This window comes from Oryx dammah, unplaced genomic scaffold, assembly GCF_014754425.2.
Source record: "Oryx dammah isolate SB20612 unplaced genomic scaffold, SCBI_Odam_1.1 HiC_scaffold_29, whole genome shotgun sequence".
Taxonomy (NCBI): Eukaryota; Metazoa; Chordata; class Mammalia; order Artiodactyla; family Bovidae; genus Oryx; species Oryx dammah.
In genome coordinates this window covers 61,428,005-61,450,241 of record NW_024070213.1, presented here as the reverse complement: position 1 = coordinate 61,450,241, position 22,237 = coordinate 61,428,005, and the positions used below count along the sequence as shown (strand labels likewise).

The 22,237-nt window shown below is 59.8% G+C and overlaps 2 protein-coding genes across 3 annotated transcripts in view; both read right to left on the bottom strand.

Moving 5' to 3' along the window:
• Positions 1-1,283: 1,283 nt before the first annotated feature.
• Positions 1,284-10,696, bottom strand: NXPH4 (neurexophilin 4). Its single transcript, XM_040233016.1, has 2 exons — positions 10,594-10,696; positions 1,284-2,849 (listed from the first exon to the last, which is right to left on the bottom strand). The coding sequence occupies exons 1-2, from the start codon at positions 10,648-10,650 to the stop codon at positions 1,980-1,982; spliced, it is 927 nt and encodes a 308-aa protein (XP_040088950.1). The 5' UTR covers positions 10,651-10,696; the 3' UTR covers positions 1,284-1,979.
• A 3,895-nt stretch (positions 10,697-14,591) lies between these two features.
• Positions 14,592-22,237, bottom strand: part of LRP1 (LDL receptor related protein 1) — an 80,387-nt gene continuing 72,741 nt past the window's right edge. The window contains exons 73-89 of one of the 2 annotated variants that reach the window (XM_040233012.1): positions 21,926-22,072; positions 21,711-21,845; positions 21,513-21,632; positions 20,310-20,578; positions 19,675-19,853; positions 19,087-19,193; positions 18,726-18,842; positions 18,087-18,263; positions 17,806-17,946; positions 17,522-17,695; positions 17,138-17,299; positions 16,575-16,749; positions 16,350-16,451; positions 16,144-16,208; positions 15,973-16,063; positions 15,722-15,866; positions 14,592-15,583 (exon numbers count right to left, since the gene is read on the bottom strand). In XM_040233012.1, the coding sequence (XP_040088946.1) occupies positions 15,443-15,583; positions 15,722-15,866; positions 15,973-16,063; positions 16,144-16,208; positions 16,350-16,451; positions 16,575-16,749; positions 17,138-17,299; positions 17,522-17,695; positions 17,806-17,946; positions 18,087-18,263; positions 18,726-18,842; positions 19,087-19,193; positions 19,675-19,853; positions 20,310-20,578; positions 21,513-21,632; positions 21,711-21,845; positions 21,926-22,072 (2,447 nt within the window). In that variant the 3' untranslated portion in view covers positions 14,592-15,442. The remainder of the gene's footprint in view (positions 15,584-15,721; positions 15,867-15,972; positions 16,064-16,143; positions 16,209-16,349; positions 16,452-16,574; positions 16,750-17,137; positions 17,300-17,521; positions 17,696-17,805; positions 17,947-18,086; positions 18,264-18,725; positions 18,843-19,086; positions 19,194-19,674; positions 19,854-20,309; positions 20,579-21,512; positions 21,633-21,710; positions 21,846-21,925; positions 22,073-22,237) is intronic. The other variant, XM_040233013.1, reaches the window with a different exon arrangement.

Here is a 22,237-nt window from a genome sequence, read left to right as displayed (position 1 = left end):
TGTCCAGAACTATTTTATTTATTTATTGCATCACAAGTGAGGAAACTGAGGCCCAGATGAGCTAATTTGCTAATTCCAGTTATTCCCACTTGGTTCTCATTTCAGACCTTAGAAGTCCACCCTTAGTTAGCTCTAATCTCCTTCCCTCCCACTCTAGCCTCAGGTGCTTTCAGCTTTTTCCAATAATAGGCTTGGTGTCGGGAGTCAGCCCGGTTCCTGTCCCTCTTACAATCTCTGACCCAGAACCACTTCCAACCTCCCTCTTCCTTTCAGTTCGTTCATCCATCCATCAACCCACCCACCATCCATCCATCACGTATTTATTTTCCCCTTACTGACTTTCCACTCGAGTGAGACTCAAGGTGTCTGGGTGAGACTCACCTCTGACTCAGTTTCCCGGTGCAGCCAGCGGGCAATCCTCCGGAGAACACTGCTGCCTCCCAGTCTTACCTTGACCCAGGACTCAAAGCGAAGCAAGGCTACAGAGGAGGTGTCGTTCTGTGCCTCAGCTTGTCTGTACCTCCTCCCTAGCCTCGTTGTCAGGGGTCCCCCGAGGGGAAGGGGGCTGCTGAGCTTGAGAACTGCTAATGAAGCCGCAGCCAATTAACGCCCGGGCCAGGGTTGGGGGCGGATAAAATTAGCAGCTGCGTCTGCAGCGGTGGGAGGGTGGACAGCTGGCTGAAGGGGCCCTTGTTTGCCTTTGCAGACGGCTAGTGCGAGTGGCGTTGCCCAGTCCTCCAAACTCGCAGTCGTCCCTTCCCCCACCCCCTCGTTTCAGGCCTCTCTCCCTCCCTCCCCCAACCGTCTGCAAACTCAGCGCCCACGAAATTAGGAAGGAAAAGGAAGATCGATGACTCCAGATGCCGCAAACTCTGTTTCCCCTCCCCCCACACCTGCCGCCTCCAGCCAGCCCGCGGAGCTTAGCAGGTTGTCAGCGCTCCGCCTACGCGGTCCCTCCATCTCCATCCCATTCAGGGCCTTATACCTCCTCCCACAGAGAGCCCGCTGGTGGTCCCCTCTCAGGTCTAATCCCTGTCCCATTTTCGGCTTCACCCCGCCCACCTCTGGGAGGAAAATTCCCACCTCCTGCAGGGCTCAACCCCAAGGGTCGTCGTCCTCGTCTGAATCTGATCTCGTTTTGGATGACCTCCAAGGTGACAGATACGTCAATATTTGCCTCAGTTTCCCCATGAGCCGCCGAGGGAGGAGGCCCTGGCCAGGTCTCTGCCAGACAGAAACGCACACCACCACCACCACCCTCTTGCCTAAAGGTCTCACACAGACGCGTATTGGATTTCACTTTATTTTGTTCCCTTTCCCGTCTGTTTTGGCGCAGGAAAAAAAAAATCACCGAGAGGAAGCTGCCGGAAGGTGGAGCAACGCTGGCAGGGACTGGAAGGAAGCGGGCAGAGGGCAGGGGAGTGGATCGCCTAAGCACAGGAGTTTTGCTTCCCCTTCCCTAATTATTGGGGTTCGGGGGAAATGGGGACAGGCATACGACAGGCAGAGGGATTGGGAATAGGCCACGGTGTATAGGCCTTTATGGTCTTTACGTGGGTATAGGGTGGAAGACAAGCGCCTGGGAGTAAAGGGGTGGGATGAGGATGCCAGGCAAGGCGTTATTAAAGCTGCGGGCAAAGGGAGTATCCAGCCCAGCGTCAGAGGCAGGCGTGAAGAGGACTCAGTGGGGACGTAGGGGACGCGGGGACCGCCTCCAAGCCCCGCCGATTCTGGGGCTGCCTTCTGGGCCCTCCACTTGAGGCTGTAGCCGATGGGGGGCTACTCCCAGCCTCGTGGGCACTCCCCATAAGGAAAAGGGGATCCACACCGGCTGAGTCTCAGAAGGGCTGTTCCTCTCCACCCCCAGAGTGGAAGGGGTGGACGCGGCCACAGGAGCTGGGGGGTAGGGGCAAGGGTTCCGTTTGAGGGAGTCCGGGATTTCGCGGGAAGCTCGGGGCCCCGGGCGAGGGCGGAGTAGGCTACCCAAAGTAGGGGTGCTCGCTCTGGAAGTTATAGTCTGGGCACACCTTCTGCACCAGTTTGTAGTCAAAGCTGAGGAAGGAGACGAAAATGCAGATGACTTTGAAGGGCTTGGCACACAGCCAGGCGGCCTGGCTCTGCGTATGCTCGGTGAAGCACACCTGCGACGGGTCGTACAGGCACGGGCGGTGCTTGCGCGCGCGGTTCGTCTTCTCGTACTCCACGTGGCAATTGAAAGCGCGTGACTCTCTGGCACCAGGCACTCCTAGCGCGCCCCCGAGAGGACCCGTCAGCGCACCGCCGAGGGTGCCCCCGAGCCCCGGCCCCGCCGCCGCTATCCCCAGCGGGGGCCCCAGCCCAGGGAGTACCCCCTCCAGGGCCAGCGTAGACTGCAGCGGGTGGGGGACGGGCCCGGGCAGCCAGACGCCCCCAAACTCTACCCGCTTGGAGGGCGGCACGATACTGACGCTGAGGTTGCCCAGGCTGGACGAGTTGTGGCGGAAGTAGACGCTGAAGGTACCGTTCACATGGTCCACGATCTTACCCGTGACCAGCAGCGAGAACTTGAGCGTGTTCACCCGGAAGTAAAAGTCCCCCCAGCCAAAGATCTTTTTGGCGCGGGCGGCTTTGATGGACGGCTTTCTCTTCGTGCGCTGCGCTGGCGCTCCCGCCGCCCCAGCCCGGGCCAGTGTCCCTGTGTGGTTAGCCGGCCAGGCCCAGCTCCAGGCACGCGCGGTGCCCAGGCCGTTGGAGGACTTTGGCGCTGCCGCTGCCGGGAGGTGATAGCCAGGGGCGCCACCTCCGGCCGTGGCCGGGCGCAGCTCCAGGTACTGCGGCCTCCTGGACTCCGGTATCTGAGCACTGACGGCCTGGGGACCAAGAAGGAGGAAAAGAGAGACTCTGGAGTTGTCTGGGGCCACCCGCCCGGGCCACGCCGGTCCCTGTCCACAGCTGCTGGGAGAACAAATGGAATCGGGCTGCCACAGCAGTGGTTCAGGGAGTGCCCGTTGGAATGGGCCTGCGGCTCTTTCAAGGTGTGTGGTCTCCACCTCAGTCTCTACCTCTGTGAAATGACACTAGAATCCTAGTCTTCTCACAGAGCTCTGACCAGGGCTGAGAAAACTAAAAGAGCCAAAGCAGTGTGGGCTTGAAAGGGACTGGAGCTATGAACTCTGGCTTGATTGGGAGTAATGCACCGTGGAGAAGCTGGACTCAGGCAAGGGACGCCATGACCACTGTCAGTGCCCAGCATCAGGAAAGAGTGAGACCTCCCAGCACATCTTTGCCAAGACTGGAGCCCCCACCTAGGCCTCAGCCTCCACTTCCTTGAGGGCTGGAGCATGGGAGACCAATGGAGCTGAGAGCAGTGGAGAGTCTGCATGCTTGCTGTAAGCTGAGGCTTGGGGGCTACTAGTGGGCACCTCTCTCCACCTCCAGCACTCCTGCTCTTGGGGAGGCCGCCTGGTGGTCCTCCCCTGGGCTAGGAGGGGTACAGAGGAGGACTGCCCTGCTTGCCCCCCACCCGCCTCTGTGTCTCAGGTGGCAGCCGATCTGGGAGACAGCGCAGGGCGAGTACAAGATGGATCGAGAGGCGGGAGCGGCAGGGCCAGGCCCGGGCCATCAATTATCCGGGGCGGGGTGGGGGGGTGGCCCCGAGTGAAGGAGACGTGAGAGCGCGGAGAGGAAGAAATATGGAGATGCTGCCCCAGCGAGGGAGTGGAAAGGAGAGGAGCTGTGCGTGTCAGGGTGTGTCAGTCAGGCCGTGCTGGCTGCGGCCATTCAGTGTGGCCCTTCCTGCTTGCGGGTTTGTTTGCGTCGGGGGGGAGTACCATGTGTGAATCTGGGGTGATTGTATTTCTGTTATATTGTATGTATCTGTCTATCTGCCTGGAGTGATGATTGTGTGTGTGTGTGTGTGTGCGCGCGCGCCCGCATGCGCATGCTCAAGTCTCAACCTCTGGTGATGGGTGTGTGTGTCTGCCCGGGGTGGCTGAATGCCTGTTGTATCAGTCCATGGTGGCTCTGCACAGGTGTCTGGGTTGTATATGTGCCTAGCTTGGTTGTGTCTGTGTGTCTGGATCTGAGTGAGGCTGTTTCAGGTTGTGGTAGTTGCCTCTCTGTGACTGGTGTAGTCGTATGCCTGGGTTAGTATGTATCTGAGGGTGGCTGTGTGTGATTCACTGAGGGTGTAACTTTCCCTCTGTGATCTCTCATCCTCTGTCCATGTGTCAAGCTCTTTCTCAGGGCTGGGTCAGTGTATGATAAAACAAGTGTGGTCTCATTGTGTTCCCGTGGGGGGTGTGCATACATGTCGGTTGTATACAAATGTTCCTGGGGGGGTGGGGGGATCCCCACACTGGCCTACAGGATGAGCTTTGAGTAGGTAAAGAGGCCGGGCAGCATGGGTGTCCCCTCTGTTTGCATACACCATGTGTCCACAGAGGACAGGAACAGCAGAGTCAAGCTGCTAGACTAGAATCTCCACCGCCTGGTCCCATTCCGGCAGCTCTGCGATCCTGGGTTATTAATGCCGCCGCCACCCGCTCGTCATACATATTTATCGCCCCCCTCATTCCTCCTCCCGTCCATCTCTCCTCCCAGCTCAGGTGTGGGGGGTGGGGGCGCTAAGAGAGACTGACTCAGACTGACAAGCTTGAGCTGGCAGCTAACACCCAGAGGGTGGGCCTGAGAGGGGATGGGGGGAAGGGGTCCTGGGCTGCAGAGGAGGGGACAAGGGCCTTCCAGCAGGAAGGACCAAGGCTCCAGGAGGTGAGCTTAGAGAGGGCAGGGTCTGAGCCCTGGTGAGGGCACTGGAGGTGGGAGTGTACCGAAGCTTCCCGTGGAAGTCCAAGAATGGTTGGGAGGAGTCATTTGAATTCTGACACCTAAACTCCTCACCCCTCTGGGCCCAACCACTAGCTCTTTCCAGGGGCTTCCATGAGCCCCTACACCTGCTGTTATGACCCCAAATACCTCTGAGCCCCCTGCCCCCAGCACACCCCAACAGCTCTAGACATCCTGCACCCAGTCCAGACCTGTCCACTGCTTCAGTGAAGCCACTCTTCCCAGGCAGGGGCTGGAGAGGGAAGGAGTTTTGGCTGGGTGGTGAGGGGCGCCAGGTGTCCCCCCACCCTGATCCCAGACAAATTGCTGTCTATGCTTCTCTGATCCTGGCAAATCCCTGGGCTTTGGGCACCTGCACCCCCCACCCGCCGCTGGAGACAGCCAAGATAAAAGGGAAGAGTTGGGGGGAGCGGCCGAAGCGACCTTGGGGGGAGAACGCAGTCAGGGAGGGGTGAGAGTCTGCGAGGAAACGAGCCGAGAAATGGGAACATGGAATAAAATAAAATCAAACCCTCCCTCTGGCTTCCCAGCTCTCACGCTCGCTCTCCCTCTCCTCTCCCGCTCTCACTGTTTTTCCCTCTCCCTCGCTCTCTCTCAGTCTCTTTTTGTCTCTGTCTCTAATTTTCTTCTGAGATTCTGCTTTTCTGTTTCTGTCTGTCTGTCTAACTATGGTTCTCTCCCTCTGCCCTTCAGGTGGTCTGTCTCCAGCTGTGGGTGGGGGTGGGAGGGAGGGGGAAAGGAAGTGATAAGGGAGCCCCTGTTTGCCTAGAATCCACGATGCTGTCCCTCCCCCTCTATGATTGAGAGTGGGAGCAGGGTGTTGTCCGAGGAGGGGTCCCTGGTCAATTCGGAGCTGGTTTAATTAAGCTAATTGGGCACAGTGACATTTGCGAAGGGGAGAGGCTAGCCTGGCTGTCGGCTTGGGGGGGCAGAGGTGTGGTGGCAGGAGGAAGTGGGGGGTGCGCTTCACCAGGCGCCTCTGGGCCCTAGCCGGGTGGGAGCTGAGCCAGGAGTGCTTTGCCCCCCAGGCAGCGAGCCCACGCATTGAAGGGGTGTTGAGGATGCCTTTTTCTGCTGAACAAACTCCACTTGGTGGGGGGCGCTCTTTGGGGACGGGACTCCGGGAATGGGGGAGGATCAGGCTGCGGCCCCCCATCCGCATTGCAGGGTGCACCTCCCCAGGCCTCCGGACTGCGCGGTGGCTTTTCTCCTGCTGTGTGGGTCAGGCGGCCGCTCAGGACTCTGACTGGGGGAGGGGACGGCACCCAGTAGTTGGGGAAGGAACAGCGCTCCAGGCCTGGGTCCGGGAAGGAGAGGGAGGTGCATACTGAGGCCTTGCACCTAGAAAGAGATGGGGGCGCCCCGCAGCCAGGGTGGGTAAAATAGGCAGGGTCTGGCTGGGAACCAGAGATGGAGATGGGGGTGAGGACAGAGGTGGGATGGATAGGACAGGCTGCGATGAGGACTGGGCCAGAGATGGAGGGGGACTGGCACTGAGGCCTGAGCAGGCACAGGTACGTGGTGCAGAGATAAGGATGGAACAAGGATAGGCATGGGAACAGGAAAGAGGAGGTCAGAAATGGTGGACAGGCACTGGGCAGAGACTGGGATGCAGATGGGATAGGGGCCAAGGCAGTGAAGATGGGGAACAGAACAAGGTGGGAACTAAAATGGGAATGGGGATGGGGGAGACAGGGGTGGTGGATGAGGGATGGGCAGTGGGAGGAATGAGAGTGGGATGGGGACTGGGAGATGGGGGTGGGACCAGAAAGGGGGGTGGCAAATGGTTACTGGGCAGAAACAGGGATGCTGAAGGATGCAGAGACCCAGGAGGTGGGGATGGGGAATGTGAATGGGGGCTGGAATGGGAAATGGGAGACTAGGAGGGAGATAAGAGACAGGGATGGGGGGACGGGCTGAGGACAGGTATGGGAGTCAAGCCAGAGAAAAAGGCAGAAGACCGGCAGTGTCAGGCCACAGAGGGGTCTCGGCCGGTGAAGATACCTTCTTCCAGACGCTACTGTAGCTATAGCTGAGGGGGCGGGGATGGCTGCTGGGGCGGGCTCTGCCCTTGGGCCGGGCGCCCCCTCCCCCTCAGCCCCGCCTGCCCGCCTGCTCCTGGCCTGCAGCACAAGGCTCACCGTTATCTGAATTTTGATTTTATTTTATTTTATTTTATTTCCCTGCTTCCTAGAGCCGGCGCAGTCCCCCCGGGAACGACCGCCCCCCGCCCCCCGCCCCGCGCCTCACTTTATTATTGCAATAAATGTGCCTATAAAGGCGCGGGCTCCGGGGCGCGGTGGGGGGGTGGGGGTGGGTGGGAGCCGCGGAGCTGGGATGTAATTTCCCGAAGCCGGAGCCGGAGGGGGAGTGGGCGGGGTGGAGGTGGAGGAGGGGTAGGCCAGGGAGAGGGGGAGACTCGCCAATTTCCAGCGCTCAAGGCAAGCTCTCCCCGCTCCCCATCCCTGGCCCGCAGCTCGTTCCCACCGCAAGCCCTGGGACTCGCCACAGCGCCCAGCCAGCCGGGAGCCCTGGGATCCTTCCCCCACGACAGACCCTGCCCTTTCTCCGTGACCGTGTCCCCCCGTCCGCGCCCACGTGGAGTTCTAGGGCTCGGTCCAAAGTTCCGCACCTCCTTCACAATGACTTCCTCTCTGACCTCTCTGACCTCGATGATGCCCCCTCCACTCACCGGGTCTCTCTCAACTGTTTATCTCGCCCCTCCCCAAGGACACTGTCTCTGAACCCAGTGACTCTTCTTTTTACCTTGTTTCTGTCCCCAAATTACCTCACCTCTTCCGCAGCCACCCAGTCCTGGACCCCCAGCTCCTCCCTTACCCCAAACCTAAGACAGTCTACCTTCTCCTTTCCGTTGGGTGCCCCTCCATTACTCAGGGGCTCTGACCCAAGGGAGCTATCAGCGCCCCACCTGGCCTATGCTCCTGGCTCAGCTGCAGCCCCTGATCCCCGAGACAGCTCTGGGCCCTGGCCCAGGCTGCACGTGCCTAAGTGGCCCAGCCAGAGATTAGCTGGGGGGTTAGAAGGGGATATGGAGTCAGGAGGGAGTGGCTAGATGCAGGGCTGGGGCCAGCCAGTGCTGAGAGACTCAATTCAGCTTAATCCTTTCCTGAGGCAGGCTAGAGCTGGAAGGTCCCATAGGGCCCCGCCCCTGCCCTCCCCCAGCTAATTAGTAATTAGTGATTAGTGATTAGTGACTATTGATCGCCTGCTGCTTCTCCCAGTAGGTGGCTGCTTTGGCAAGGGGTGGGGAAGACAGAGACAGAGAGGGCGAGAAGTCAGAGACCGTGTTGGAAAGATCCTGTAGGAGGCCTGGGCTAGAGCCCCAGGGGCAGTGGAAGCCAGGAGTCACAGGCCCCGTAGGAGACCAGGAGCCTGAAGCAAGGAGGGAGGAGGGAGAGGGTGCCTGCAGGAGGGGCCCATGAGCAAGATGGGAGAAGGCAAGGTGCTTAACATGGGACAATTAGGGTTTCCCTGCAAACTGTCCCCCACCAGCCTCTTACTCAGTGTCAGCCCAGTGCCAGCCCTAGCACTGAGACAGCCCTGAGTGCACGCACACACACACAAGCCACATTCGGATACATGAACACATCTTGAGGCTCACAATCTCATTATCGTTGTTTTTGAACCTAAATCGTGTCAGACTCTTTGTGACTCCAAGGACTATAGCCTGCCAGGCTCCTCTGTCCGTGCGATTTCCCAGGCAAGAGTACTGGAGTGGGTTGCCATTTCCTTCTCATCCCCACACTCAAATGCACTCAAGATGACAAGAACGCAGACACACGCAAGCCTCGGAGACTCACATACAGACAACACAGGCACCCCAACACATAGATGTGCACCAGAGACACACCTTGATAACTCCGAGGTGTGCATACACATGTGCACACACCATACACCACACATGAGCACACAGAGGTAGTCAGACACACACTGTCCTACACACATCCCCCTTCACAGTTATACACATGCAAACACAGTCTGTATGTACATGCAAACACAGATTCTCACATGCATACAAGCCGCACTAAATGGCAGACACCCTCTCCTCCATGGACTCCAACACGTAGGCCCAGAGCAGCAGCTCTCACACACTCAGATCCCCATTGCTCACATCCTCACGCTCACTCTCCCTCAAGTCTTCACCAGATGTTTCATTCCCCTTCAGGGGGCAAAGGAAATTAAACCAGATCTGTCCACAGGGGAGTTTATTTGATGGGGAGATTGGAGAGGAGAGTGGGGAGGAGCAGGAAGCAGGGGCAGGGGAGGACCATCCAGCCCCACTACCTCTCCCCTGGGGCATTCACATCCCAGTGGGTTGTGGGGCAGAGACCCCCTCCCAGAGTGCTCTACGAGGGCAGAGCTAGACAGCAGGTCCCCAAGAAGCTCCTGCCAGTGGAAACTATTTGTGGAGGGGGCTTCTCCCCCCACCTTCCAGCCCCTCAAGGTCACCAGGCTGGTTTGAGAGAATCAGGGAGCTCTGTCACCAGCTTCACTAAGGGCCCCCGCCCTGCTGGAGCTGCTGAAGGCCATCTGAATGACCAGGTGGGAGGCTAAGTGTGTGTGTGGGGGTCTACACCCCTTCCAGACTCTGTAGGGTCTGAGGGCTGGGACGCAGGGAATAGGGCTTTGGGGAGCTACCTGTCTGCCCCCAGACTGGGTGGGTCACACTTAGGGTAGGAAACCGGAAAGTCAGAGGCAGGGGCCTGGTGTAAGAAGATAGGGGTCCAGGGCCTAGGCCCCCATTGTGGGATGCACAGCGGGGCACAGATGGCTGCACTGTGAAGCAGGGACTCACGCTCACCCCTTCAGAGCCAACACTCCACTCCACACCAGCATACACACGCCCTGGACGCCAGCACTAGACACGCAAGCCTGGCTGCCCAGGACACAGGCACACGCACAGGCGCACACGCTGACCCCCACACTCCACAGCAGCACACATGAGCAGCCGGTGTATTCGAATTGAAACCTCTAAGTCTGGAGGGACGCAGATCAAGTCTGGGCCCCTTTAGCCTGTCTTCGCCCTGGAGCTTCAGGGAAACAGGCCAGGCTCGGGGAGATGGAGCCGGGAGAGGACGGGAGGAGAGAGTCTGCCCAGACAGCCCACACCCCCTACCCGCCGGGCGCGCGAGAGGGGTGTGTCTGTGAGGTTGTGCAGGGGAGACAGTGTCTCCGCGGGAAATGCGATGGGAGATGGTAGCCAAGTTCGGCGGTATCTGTGTGGGTCCGTGTGCGCGCGCGTGTGTTCGGGCCGAGGCTGCTCAGAGCACAGTGCCCACCTGGCATTGTGACAAGAGCAGAGGAGAGAAATGAGAAGGCGGGGGTGGAGGGGTGGAAGGACAGACAGCGAGGAAGGCGAGTGAGGTTGGCGCGGAAAGACGGCAAGGCTGACACCCTGCTGGCTCGTCTGTCTGTCTCGCACTCCCGCTCCGTCTGGCACACTCGTGGGTCTGGCTTCGTCCCCTCCCCCGCCTCGCCTGGAGCGGGATCTGAGTCGGGCCTCCGCCCGGGCACCCCCCCATCCCACCCCACCCCACCCCACCCAGGACCCTCAGCCAACTTGCGCTGGGAGAGCGCCTATCCCGAACCGGGAGTCTGTCTGTCCGCGTCCCCCCCTTCTCCCACCCTGAGCCGGGCAAAGTTGGGACGCTCTGCGCTGTAGACGAGGCGGGCGCACGGAGCCCCTCGCACTCTGGGACCTTGGCGTCCGGGACCCCCGCGCTCGCGCTACCTCCCAGCTACCCTTACCTTCCTCAGGAGCCACGGGCCAAAGAGCAAGAGAAGCCATTCCGGGAGCAACCGCATCTTCCCGGGCGGCCGGGCGGGGCGGGCGCCGGGCCTGGGGACTGGGGGCCCCGGCGGGCGTGCCGCGGGGTGGCTGCCGGAGCGGCGGGAGCGGGCGGCGCGGCCCGCGGACTGAGCGGCGAGAGGCGCGGAGCGCGGTGCTGGGGGCGGGGCGCGGGCGGGGGAGAAAGTTGGGTCGGACTCGGGCGGGCGGGCGGGGGGGCGGGGCTCCGCGGCGCTCCAATCCCGGCCGCGCCCCGCGCGCCCCCTCCCGCCCGGCCGGGGGCACCGAAGGTGACTTTCACCCCGACACGCCCCAGACACGCCCCCGGCCCAGGTGCGGAGCGGAGCGGGCTGCGGGGCTCGGGGGCCGCGGACCCGAGAGGCTGGGTGGGTGCATCGCTGAGGAACAGGGCCGGGGGTGGGGCTCCCGGCTCCGGGACCTTGTTTCCGAAGCGGGGCACGGAGAATGGGGAGGCTGGCGAGGCTCAACAGCCCAGCAAGACCGGGGTCCCTCGGAGCTCCCGGCCTCTTCAGTACTCCGGGCCCTGGAGCGTCCCCGGGCAGGAGCAGGGCAGGGGCCGAGGTGAGGGCGGGCGGGGCCCCGGGCAACTGCTGCCGCGCGGCGCTGACGGGGATGGATGGGCGCCCCGCGGCTCATTCGGCCCGGAGATGAGTATCATTGATCACGGACGGAAACCCCATCACGTCTGTCAATAGGGCTGACAAACGGTGCCCGCCGCCCCCACCCCCGCCTTCACGGCCCCTCTGCGGTCTCAGGACCCCTCCGCTAGACGCGCCATTCACCTTTGCCCCTCGCCCCCTCTGCTGACCCCCCACGCGTCCCAGAGCGTCCCCGCGTGGGGGTTGGGCAGGAGCCGCACCAACGGCCCGGCTTCTTGGTGCGATCTCCATCCATCCCTTTCCGCCCAGGGTCCCATCTTTCACCATCAGTCGCTCTAGATCCTTCTCCCCTTTCTCCTCTAGCCCTGTCCTTGTCTCTGTCCCCAGTCTGGTTCTGTCTCTGTCCCAATCCTCTTGGCTGTTTCTTCATCAGCTCCCTCCTCCCCCTAGTCTCTCTCTCTCTCCTGCCCAGGGAGTCTTCAGCTGTCAGCTGTTGCTATGCACTGAGGCTGTGGCTGAGGTTGTGGTATGACCGACACCTCGACAGCAGGAGAGATAGGGACAAGCAAACAGACAGAGACAGATGCATACTGGGAGACCCCAACACATGCCTCCAGGCATGCACGCAGGTGCCTCGCAGGGGCAGGCCACACAGTAAAGGCGAGCACACAGGCAGAGTGAAACACATTCACACAGAGAACAGCGCACACATACACAGACAGGTGCATGCCTAGCGGCACTGGTCCACGTAGATGGACACCGTCGGTTTACACAGAGTGTGCATACACAGAGACCCAAGAGATAAATGCAACTTTCATCAAGAGACATGCATACCCAGCCAGGTACTCAGAGCCGACCCTACCTTCCTTGCCTTGGCAGAAAGGTGGACATTCACAGACAGTGATGGACACACACAGGTATACGCTGGCACTGGCAGTCCAAAAGACAAGCCCGGGCACACATAAACAGATAGACAGACACATGGATGTGACAAGACACAAAACAAGGATCAGGAATGCTGAGAAGATGAAGTGGACACAGATACTCTGGGAGAGACAGACAGGAGCCTGGACCAGGAACCTGGGTGTAGGTGGGGCAGAGAGGGAGGCAGGGAGAGGCAGGGACAGCCAGGCCACGGGCCACAAGGCTCCATCCAGAACCCTGAGCCCGAGTGCCAAACACAGGGGCTGCTGAGGTCGTAGTGGGTAGCGGCACACTCATGCCCATGGTACCCAGGACAGAAGCCCATCCTGTTTTTCCGGAGTCCTGACCCACCCCACCTCGCCTCCTTTTGCTAGTCTCAGGTCACAGCTTCCTCTCCCCAGCTTCTTCACTCTCATACATACACACACACCCCACTCCCTGTCTCCATCTCTGTGTCTCTGTCTCTCTTTCTGTCTGTACCAGCCTCTGGTTTTGCCCCTGTCTCTTCTCCATCTCTGTCTTAGGTCTCTCTGCCATCCTTGCCAGGTGGGGAATTTTTGAGCACTGCCTTCAGGTAAACCCTTTCCTGGCCGTCCTGGTGGGCAGAGGAAGGATGCTGACTGGAGGGGTGTGTGTTCCAAGCCGCAGCTGGGGGCCCCTCTCGCTCTGCCCAGGATCTTGAGGCGACAGGCAGAGAATCAGTGGCTCCCCGGGGGCGCCAGATGCACGGCTGGCAGAGAGAGGGAGTGAGGGTGTGGGGCTGCTGGTGTTGGGGAGCAGACAGGAGCTGGGGGAGGGGGAGGAGCCGGCTGGAGGAGAGTAGAGGGAGTGTGGCAGAATAGCCCCAGGGAAGGAAGTGAGAGGCTGGACTGGGGTCCGAGGGCAGGTGCATAATTAGTGTGCTAGGGAGGGGGTTGTGCTGGCCTTCCGAATGAGCTGCGCTGCAGGAGTGTGTACGCCACCTGGTGGACAGATGATGACACAAGCCTCCCTCTAAGCAATCAACAAGGACGCCCCTTTTCCCCAGGAGGATGGCTCTGCTCTGGGGCCCTAGGGAGCCGGGGAGCCAATGGAAGATGGCAGAACTGGTTTGGAAGCTGAAGCTGGAGCTGGGACCTCAAGGCTAAGAGGGAAGGGGAGGGCTCTTGTTTTTGGAGGTAGATGGATCCATAGCTTCCTCAAGAGAGGAGGAATAGACTGAGAAAGTTGAGCCAGGGAGGGAGGGGGAATGAAAAGCAATGCTCCTCTTTCGGGAGTTGGGTAAGGGTTCTTTGGGCTTCCCTGGTGGCTCAGAGGGTAAAGAATCTGCCCGCAATGAGGAAGATCCCCTGGAGAAGGGAATGGCCTCCTGCTCCAGTATTCTTGCCTGGAGAATTCTATGGACAGAGGAGTCTGGTGGGCTATAGTCCATGGGGTTGCAAAGAGTTGGACACGACTGAGTGACTAACACACACACTAGGTTTCTTTAGATGCTTAAAGCTCCCTTCTTTGAGCATATTTGCTACTGTAGGAAAAGGGCTGTAACCCTTTCTCAATCTAGGATCATGTAAAGCAGTGTGACTTTCTGCACAGGAATTGTAGACCTGGGCTTCCCAGGTGGTGCTAGTGGTAAAGAACTTGCCTGCCAGTGCAGGAGATATGAGATGACGGTTTGAGCCCTGGGTCAGAAAGATGGCATGGCAATCCACTCAGGTATTCTTGTCTGGAGAATCCCATGGACAGAGGAACCCGTCCATAGGGTTGCAAAGAGTTGGACACAACTGAAACCACTTAGCACATTTGGGACCCCCTTTGACTGTAGCAGTCATCAACACCTGGGATGTGAACTGGGTTTGTTGGTGGCCCATGAGACCTGGAAAACTGGTCTTCCCAGCTTTAACTACAAATGCCTTCCTTTTCCTGAACCCAGGGTTCTTACTCTTGACATCTGATTAATTAGTCTCTATGAGGTGTGAGATGTTAATGCTTCAAGAGCAAACTTAGCTGAATGGGAATGGGACTATCCTGAAGGACTAGAAAGTCGTTCACAATCCCAGTGTGTTTTTATCTCTTATTGTGGGATTTCTCACTGTGGAAGAGCATTTTAAGGATGGGTGGCAGTGTTGTCTCTTAAAAGTGACAGTGCAGAGAAAATACAGATCCTGGAGTTAAGTGTCCAACGGCCAGAGAGATCACATGTTTCAGAGAGGTGAAGTCACTGGCTCAAGTTGACACAGCCAGGAGAAGCAGGTCTTTCTGGTCAAGTTCCATGCCACCCGCTTCCTTGCCGCAGCCCAGCCGACAGGGATGGAGGCCAGAAGGGCACTGAAGACCAGATGCTACAGCCTTCCTCCAGTACAGAGCATGGCTCCCTCTGGTGGCTGGAGCATGCAAGCACAGGTCAGCTCCAGAGTTTCACATTCAGACACAAACGCTTTTTTTTTTTTTTTTACAATTTTATTTATAACAATATCTGTGTTATTTAGTTGTAAAGGAATTCAGCAAAAATTATTAAAACGTTCATGTCCCCAAAACGGGGCTGCCCGCTTGCCCTTCCTTGGTGTGCCCCACTTCCTCCTCATCCCCAGGGGAGGGGAGCCTGGGGGGACTGTTTACCAAAGAAAGTCTCCAGCCCTGGGAGCCACAGTGGGGGCACTGGAGAAGGGGAGGGCCTGTCTGGGAGGGATGCTGAGCGTGGCCATCTCAGAGGTGCCCCTAGAGTGGGGGCTGGGGCATGGGATGGCCTCCCCCCAAGAAGAACTAAAAATCTCCATCCTTCCCTTCCTACCTCAGCCAGAGCCAGATCTTCCAGACAAGGGCAGCAAAGGACTCACCCTCCTCAGGATCCCAGAATCAGCCCTCAGGGGACTGGCAGAGTTGGGGGAGGGTGGTGAGAGGGGAGAGCCTTGACAAAGTGTCTCGTACAGGGAGGGGGACACAGCACCACCAGCTCTCCCAGTGGGGGTGCGTTTTTGGTGGGAAGGTGGGAGGCAGGGCTCCCTTATACCTGTAATTTGCAGGAGCCCCCTTCCTGTTCCCCCGCTCCCGGAAGGCAGCATGGGGGGCGGGTTGCTGAGGAGCAGGCAGGAAGGAGAACGGAAAGAGATAATACTGTGCTCGCTTGCTCGCTTGCTCACTCACATATAAAAAGTAATTCCTTCATTTTTTACATTTATACATCCCAGCAGGGCTGGGGAGGGGTTGGCTGGGCAAGAGGGGGGCTCCTTGAAGGACTTCTCTGGCCGGGGGCAGGAGGCTCTCTGGGGAAGTCCGATGGTGTAGGACCCTATGCCAAGGGGTCCCCTATCTCGTCCTCAGGGCCCCGGCCCAGGAGTTCTCGCTTCTCGTCCGTGCTGGCCAGGGAGTGGCGGCTGCCGTGACCGCCCATGTACAGTGTGGCATACACGGGGTTGGTGAAGTTGGTGGGCTGCAAGGCAACAGAGGGTTCAGATTGGGCTCAGGTACCTTCCACCTACCTCCATTCATTCCATCATCCAGCCCAACACACTTGGTTGCCCCACCCACAGCCCTCTGTTCCTGTCCTGGAAGCCCCCTCCCAGCCCACCTTGTCAGGGTCCAGGGCGAAGTCTGCATCCAGTAGGCCCCCTACATCATCAGGCTCCCCGCCTTCATACATCTTATAGGTGGGATTCCCGATCTCCACGTTCATGGCCCCGTTGGTCATCCGCTGGTGCTGGAAGCCCTTAGCCCTGGATCGGGGGGGACGGTGGGAGCATGAGGGCAGGGATTCTAGGAGGGGGTGGGACTAGGGCAGTAACCTCGTGGCCCTAATTTTCCAGACTCCCCACAACTCACCCTCGGACTCGCCGCTTGTACCAGAACACCACTCCAGCTACCAGAAGCATCAGCAGTAGCAACAGCAGAGGAATTAGGATGGAGGCCATATCTAGAGGCGAAGAGGAGGGAAGCTGAGTCCAAAAGCCCTCAGAGGCACAAAGCCCTCCATCCCACGTCCCTGCCACCTACGTCCAGGCTGCTGCTGGCCGACCACTTGCTCCTCACATCGGGGTCCCGCCATGTGGGGTGGGCACCTGCAGACGGGAGGGGCAGAGCTGAGTGGGCATGCCATCCACCAGGGAAACTGGGAGGAACTGTACGCTCCTGCTGGTCTGGCCCAAACTTGGGGGAGGGAAGGCTGATCTAGGCCTTGGTGAGGCACAGGCCCAACTCACTGGCACTCAGGCATCATTTTGCTGTTCATGGTGCAGGAACCGCCATTGCTGCAGTGGCCAACGCAGGTCAGACAGCTGGGGGCCACCCGGCCATCGGAGCAGCTGCGGGGAGGAGGGCAGAGGCTGGGCGGGGCTGGTGGAGGGTGTCCAAGGGGCTGGGAGGGTGGGTTAGGCTGGTGGGGAGTGGGTGGAGGGTGGGACAGACTGGGAGTGGGCCCCACTCACTTGCAGGTGACATCCCCGCTCTGCTTGTTGACCACACAGGCCCCATCGAGACAGCGGCTACACTTGTTCACCTCACACCTGGGCCCCTCAAAGTAGGCGGTGCAGCGGCACTGGCGGGAGCCATCGGCGGCCATCTGGCACGTGCCGAAGTTCTCACAGTAGCCAGAGCACTGTCCTGTGGTTCAGGGGATGGGAGAGGAGGTGCCTCAAGCCCCACTGTCATGAGGGTCCTCCAGAGGTGGTGGGGGGACTCTGGCCTTTGGGGTGACTTCCACCTCCTCCTGAGCCCCCCACTGTCTCCATGTCACAGGCTCCAGGGTTACAAAGATGTCCCGGAGCATCCCAACAGGGCACTGCTTTTGCTTGAATAATCCCGATGCCAGAGGGTTCACTACCTCGGGGCAGCAGGGGTGTGCTGACCTCTCCCTGGGAGAAGCCCTGGTACCTTGAGGCTGGCTGAGCTGCGAATGGCCTCCTTCCCTAGAACTAGCCCCTGTGACCCGCACACCCCCCCACCCCCTCCTCCATCATTCCTGGCCGGGGCCCAGGGGTGGCTCACTCACGGTACTGGCAGCGGTCCCCCAGGAAGCCGGGCAGGCATCGGCACTGGGGCTGGTTGCCCTGGTTGACCGTGCAGGTGCTGTTGTTGGCACAGTAGCCTGCACACACCTGCTGGGTGCATTTGGGGCCCGTGAAGCCTGTGGGGCACCGGCACGTGGGCATGCCTGGTGGGAGACGACATGTGAGTAGGACTGTGGCCCACTGACCACTTGGCCCTACTGCAGGGGAACAGGGCTGGGAGGCAGGCAGCAGAGGACAGCAACGCTGGGGTTGGGGGCAGCAGGTGGGAGGGCAGCAGAGGTGAAGTAAGGCAGGGCAGAGGCGGCTTGGGGGCAGCAGGGCCCAGGGGCCAGGAGGAGTCCTGGCAGGAGAACCAAAGGCCATACCCGAGGGAGAGGCAGCGCAGGTGCCGCCGTTGCGACAGTGCTCCCAGCACTGGTCCAGCTCACACTTGTCGCCTGTGTAACGGGGCTGGCATCGACACTTAGGCTGCCTCCGTGCGTTGAGGAAGCAGCTGCCGCCGTTGAAACATTGTAGGTTACAGGTTCCAGGCCGAGGAGCTGCAGGAAGGGTCGTCAAGGGCAGAGCCGGCGTAGGGGGTGGATTCTGGGGCTGTAGGGAGGAGGGTTCTGGGGCAGGGATGAGGGGCCAAGGAGGGGCGTAAGCATACCGTCCGGCGGGGGCGTCGGCGAGGGCACAGCCACACAGGTGCCATTGTCCAGTCGCTTCCCATTGGGACAGGTGCAGACGGGCCCACTGGGGCTCAGCAGGCAGAGCCACTCGCACTTCTTGCGGTCACAGGGGTTGGTCACTGCAGGGGTGGGCAGTGTGGGAGAAGGCTGAGTCCTGTGACCCAGAACCTCCCCTGCCCACCAAAACCTGAGGCTGCAGCCTAAAGACAGCACCCCTGGGCCTTCCCCGCCCCGGCCTAGGCTCTTTCCCTCTGCCCACCTTCAGGCTGCTTGTGCTGGTGGTACAGGACCACATCGGAGGCGTGGCTCAGGCCCCCAGTCAGGTTGATCAAGGGGCTGTGTCCGAACTTATGGATCTTGAAGACACGATTATTGATGTAGGTGACGCCATAGATGTAATCCTCGAAGACATCAATGCTGAAGGGGTGACTCAGGCCTGGGGAGAAGTCAGAGGGGACTCAGACCTTAGTCACACTCTCCTGTCACTGGGTCCCGAGGCTCTCGGGGACCTCAAGCTGAACACATCCTGTTCACACTGCCCCTCAACCTATTCCTCCCACTGGCAACAGGTCTCATCAGCCTCTGACTTGTGGGGTCAAGAGTGACTTCTGCTTCCTCTCCCCACGTGTGCTAAGTTCCCATTATCACCCATGTCGCCTCCACGCAGCTCAATACCTATTGGTAGAATGAATGAATGTAAAAGGGGCCCAGAGGGTCAGGGTGGACTCAGGCCTGCAGGACTGGTCCTGGGGGTGACTGGTTGGGAGGGGCCCAAAAGGCACTGCAGGACTGCTGAGGGCCAGGTGAGGAGGATGGCAGGCACTCGGTGAGGCCTTGGGCCCAGAGGGGAGGGCAGAGGCCTGAGGTCAGGGCTGCAAGACTGCTGGTGGAGGCTGACCTCGTTTGCTGTCAGCAGCCACGATGGGGTCCGTGCCGTTGAGCCGGATGCTACCGATGACTGAGAGCTTGGCATCTGCCCAGTAAAGCCGTTCATTGTGATAATCCACGGCCAGGCCTGGGGGAGCAGAGAGCCCTGTGAGGGCCTGGCCTTCCCATCCCAGGGGAGCAAGCAGGACGGTGTCCATGTTTGGGACGGCTCCACCCTGTCCCCATGGTCACGTGCAGTCACCTTTTCTGGGAAAAGCCTCCACAACCCCTCTGTCCCATCCCAGTCCAAGCCCCCTCCCCTCCCCAACTTTTGTGTGGCCCTGAGCTCAGCGAATCCACCTCTCCCCCATCCCCGCCCCTGCAGCATGGACCTGTGGGCCATTGGATGTTGTCCTGAACCAGCGTCTCCCGAAGGGTTCCATCCATTGCTGCTGTTTCAATCTTGGGGTGGTTCCCCCAGTCTGACCAGTACATGGTGCTGGGGAGGGACAAGAAGTGAGTGTGGGTGGGACGCAGGTTCCCAGAGGAGGTCACTCAAGGGGAACACAGAGACTGCCGGGTACACAGAGAGGAGAGTGTTCTGTCCATCCCCTCCATAGAGAGTCAAGGGAAGTCAACCCCTGACCAGGTTAAAGATCTCTAAAACTGCTATGTGCTGCTCGGGTCCCAGTTCAGTAGGCAGAGCTGCCCCCTGGAGCAGAGGAGAAGCCCAGAACCTGGCTGCCCATGACAGCCAGCCCAGCAGAAGCCAGGCCCCAGCTGGGCAAGCCAGTATGACCCCAGGTGACATCAGGGAGGGCCAGGGCTGGACGCAGCCTGGAGGACCCAGGGGCCTGCAGAGGACACTGACCTCAGGCTAGTCTGGGAGGAAACACCCACGCTGGCGGCAGGGCACCCACCTCCATCCCAGGGGCTTCCTAGCCTCAGCCCAGATGCCTCCCCACAGCACCCTCGCGCACCCTCTCAGTGGGTCCACCACAATGGCGTGGGGCTCGTCGATCATGCCGGAGATAAGCGTCTTGCGGTTCTCGCCCTTCATCTGTGCAACCTCGATCACATCCCGGCCTGAGTCGGTCCAGTACACATTCCCAGCCACCCAGTCAATGGCAATGCCCCTTGGCATCTTGAGCCCTGAAATCTGGATGGGGGGGTGTCACAGGTTCAGAGGTTACCGCCTTTGGCCTTGCTGCCCGTTATCCATTCCCCCACTCCCGGTCCCTGCTGTTACCATTACCCTGCGTTAAGGAGGAACAAAGTGAGGCCCAAAGAGGCTCAACAGCTTGGCAACATGGACCCGGTGTGCCAGCTGTGATGTTCAGGAACTGAACAGGGCTCTGACGCTGAAGGCCAAGTGCCCACGGTGCCCTGCAGCCTCTGGCTGCCACGTGGCAGCGCCACTGACTGACGATGGTGCTGCTCTGCCTGCCTGCTGTTCATGCCTCATGACGCCATCTGAAGGTCACCCCGCATGCCAGCCTCAGCCTTTGCCCCTGCCACTGTCCTCTGCAAACTCTGCTCTGAACTGTCTGCTGTTTGCAGACTTCCCACCCAGTCTGTGCCTCCACGTAGGTCCCACCCCAGGCTGGGTGCTCACATTGAGGTGGGTGACGCCCCGGTCAATCTGCCGCCGGTGGCGATTGGAAGTGGTGGGAGGCGCAGCAGGGGGCAGGCTGCGGTAGGAGATGGTGCCTGTGTGCCAGTTGGTCCAGTAGACGCGGCCAGCCTTGACGTGGACATCCATAGCATCGATGCGGACGCTCTCGTCACCCTGGAAGGCCTGCTCGTAAGCCGAATGGGGGTGGCTGGGGAACAGGCTGCGGATCTCATTGTCGTCAGCGATATACAGGACCTGATACTCAGAGCCTGGAGGGACAAGAGTCCAGATGTTGGCGGGGATGGAAGTGAGGGCTGGGGGCTGTCGGGCCTGGTGCTGGAAAGAGCTGGGCAAGCTGTGCTCCCTCCCCAGTCCCACCCCTTTCACAGTAACAATGTCTCTCTCCTAGTCAAGCCATCTGACATGGCCCGAAGCGTCTGCTCATCCCACCCCAGTGCCAGGCTTAAGGGCTCCAGCCTGAGTCCTTGAACTTCCTCCTCTCCTGAGGTGATCTAGGGTGACCTGCTACTCCAGAAAGCTGTCCCCCCTCCTCAAGCCTCAGGGACCTCTGCCTCCTCACGGCCTCTGCAGGCATCACCACGCTCTCTGCTCCATAATGTCTGATATCTGCTCATAGGTGCACACACATGTGGGCGTGCATGAGCACCGCCATGGAGGCGTGTAGGTGTGCATGGGCAGATGAGTGCACTTGGACATATTTGGGGTTGTGTGTGCCCGGGTGTGTGTACATGGATATGAGGTGTCTTTGTCTAGAGGCATGAGGAAGGTGAGGTGTGCATCAAAGCATGTTCTCACCAAAAAAAAAAAAAAAAAGTAAATGTGAATGAAGGACGTGTTAATTAACTCAATAGGGGGAATTCTTTCACAAGGTGTATGTACATCAGATCATCACCTTGCACACACTAAATATCTGACAGTTTTGTCACTGATACCTCAGTAAAGCTGATAAAAACACAATGGGAAGATGCAGGTGGGGTACTCTTGACTGTGTGAGTGGTGATGCTCTCGCCCCAGGACCTCTGGCCTCTGCACGGCTGCCAGCCGTGTTCAGGAAGCTGGCCGGTGGGTCTGGAATTGCAGGCTTGGGCAAGGGTGCCCAAAGGAAGACACCGCATCCCAGGTTAATTTACTATCCCGGCGTTGTAAGTCCCGCCCCTCTCTCCGCCCTCTCTCAGAACCTACCTTCCGCCTTGCAGGTGTTGTGCGTCTTCATGAAGTTGCGCGCGCAGCTGCACAGGTGGCCGCCCTTGGTGTTGTTGCAGAGCTGCGAGCAGGTGCCGAAGCGCAGGCACTCGTTGATGTCTGGGGGTTACACGCTCGGGTCAGGGAGAGTCTCGCAGCGGGGGGCTTCTGCCCGCCTCTTGGACTCCCCCTTCCTACCCTGGCATCCGGGTTGGCCTGGCACCGTGTGGAAGCCAGTGCGGCAGGCACAGTAGGCGGCTTTCTCGGTGCGCACGCAGCGGGCCTCGTCCCCGCAGATGCTGGCGTTGGTGGCGCAGCTGGTCAGCTTGGGGTCTGCGGAGACAGTGAGTCTAGGCCTGGGCTTAGGCTCTGCGTTCCCCCGGCCCCCGCCCACGCCGGCACGTGGGTCTCACCCTCACCCATGCTGCAGTCCTCCTCGTCAGAGCCGTCCCCGCAGTCATCGAACATGTTGCAGCGCAGAGAGGAGGAGAGGCAGCGCTGGTTCCGGCAGAGAAACGCCTTCCTGTCTTTGCAGCGGGAGGTCTGGGCTGTGGGTGGCTCTGGAGGAGGGCGGGGCTTCAGGTCCTGGTACTTACCACCCTGCCCCCTCTTCCCACAGGAACGCCCGGCTCAGTCACAGGTAGAGGGGCCCCAAGCCTGGCTCTCAAGCCTCAGGGTAAGTTGGTTAAACTGTCCAGATTCCCAGTCTCCGCTTCAATGCCTCA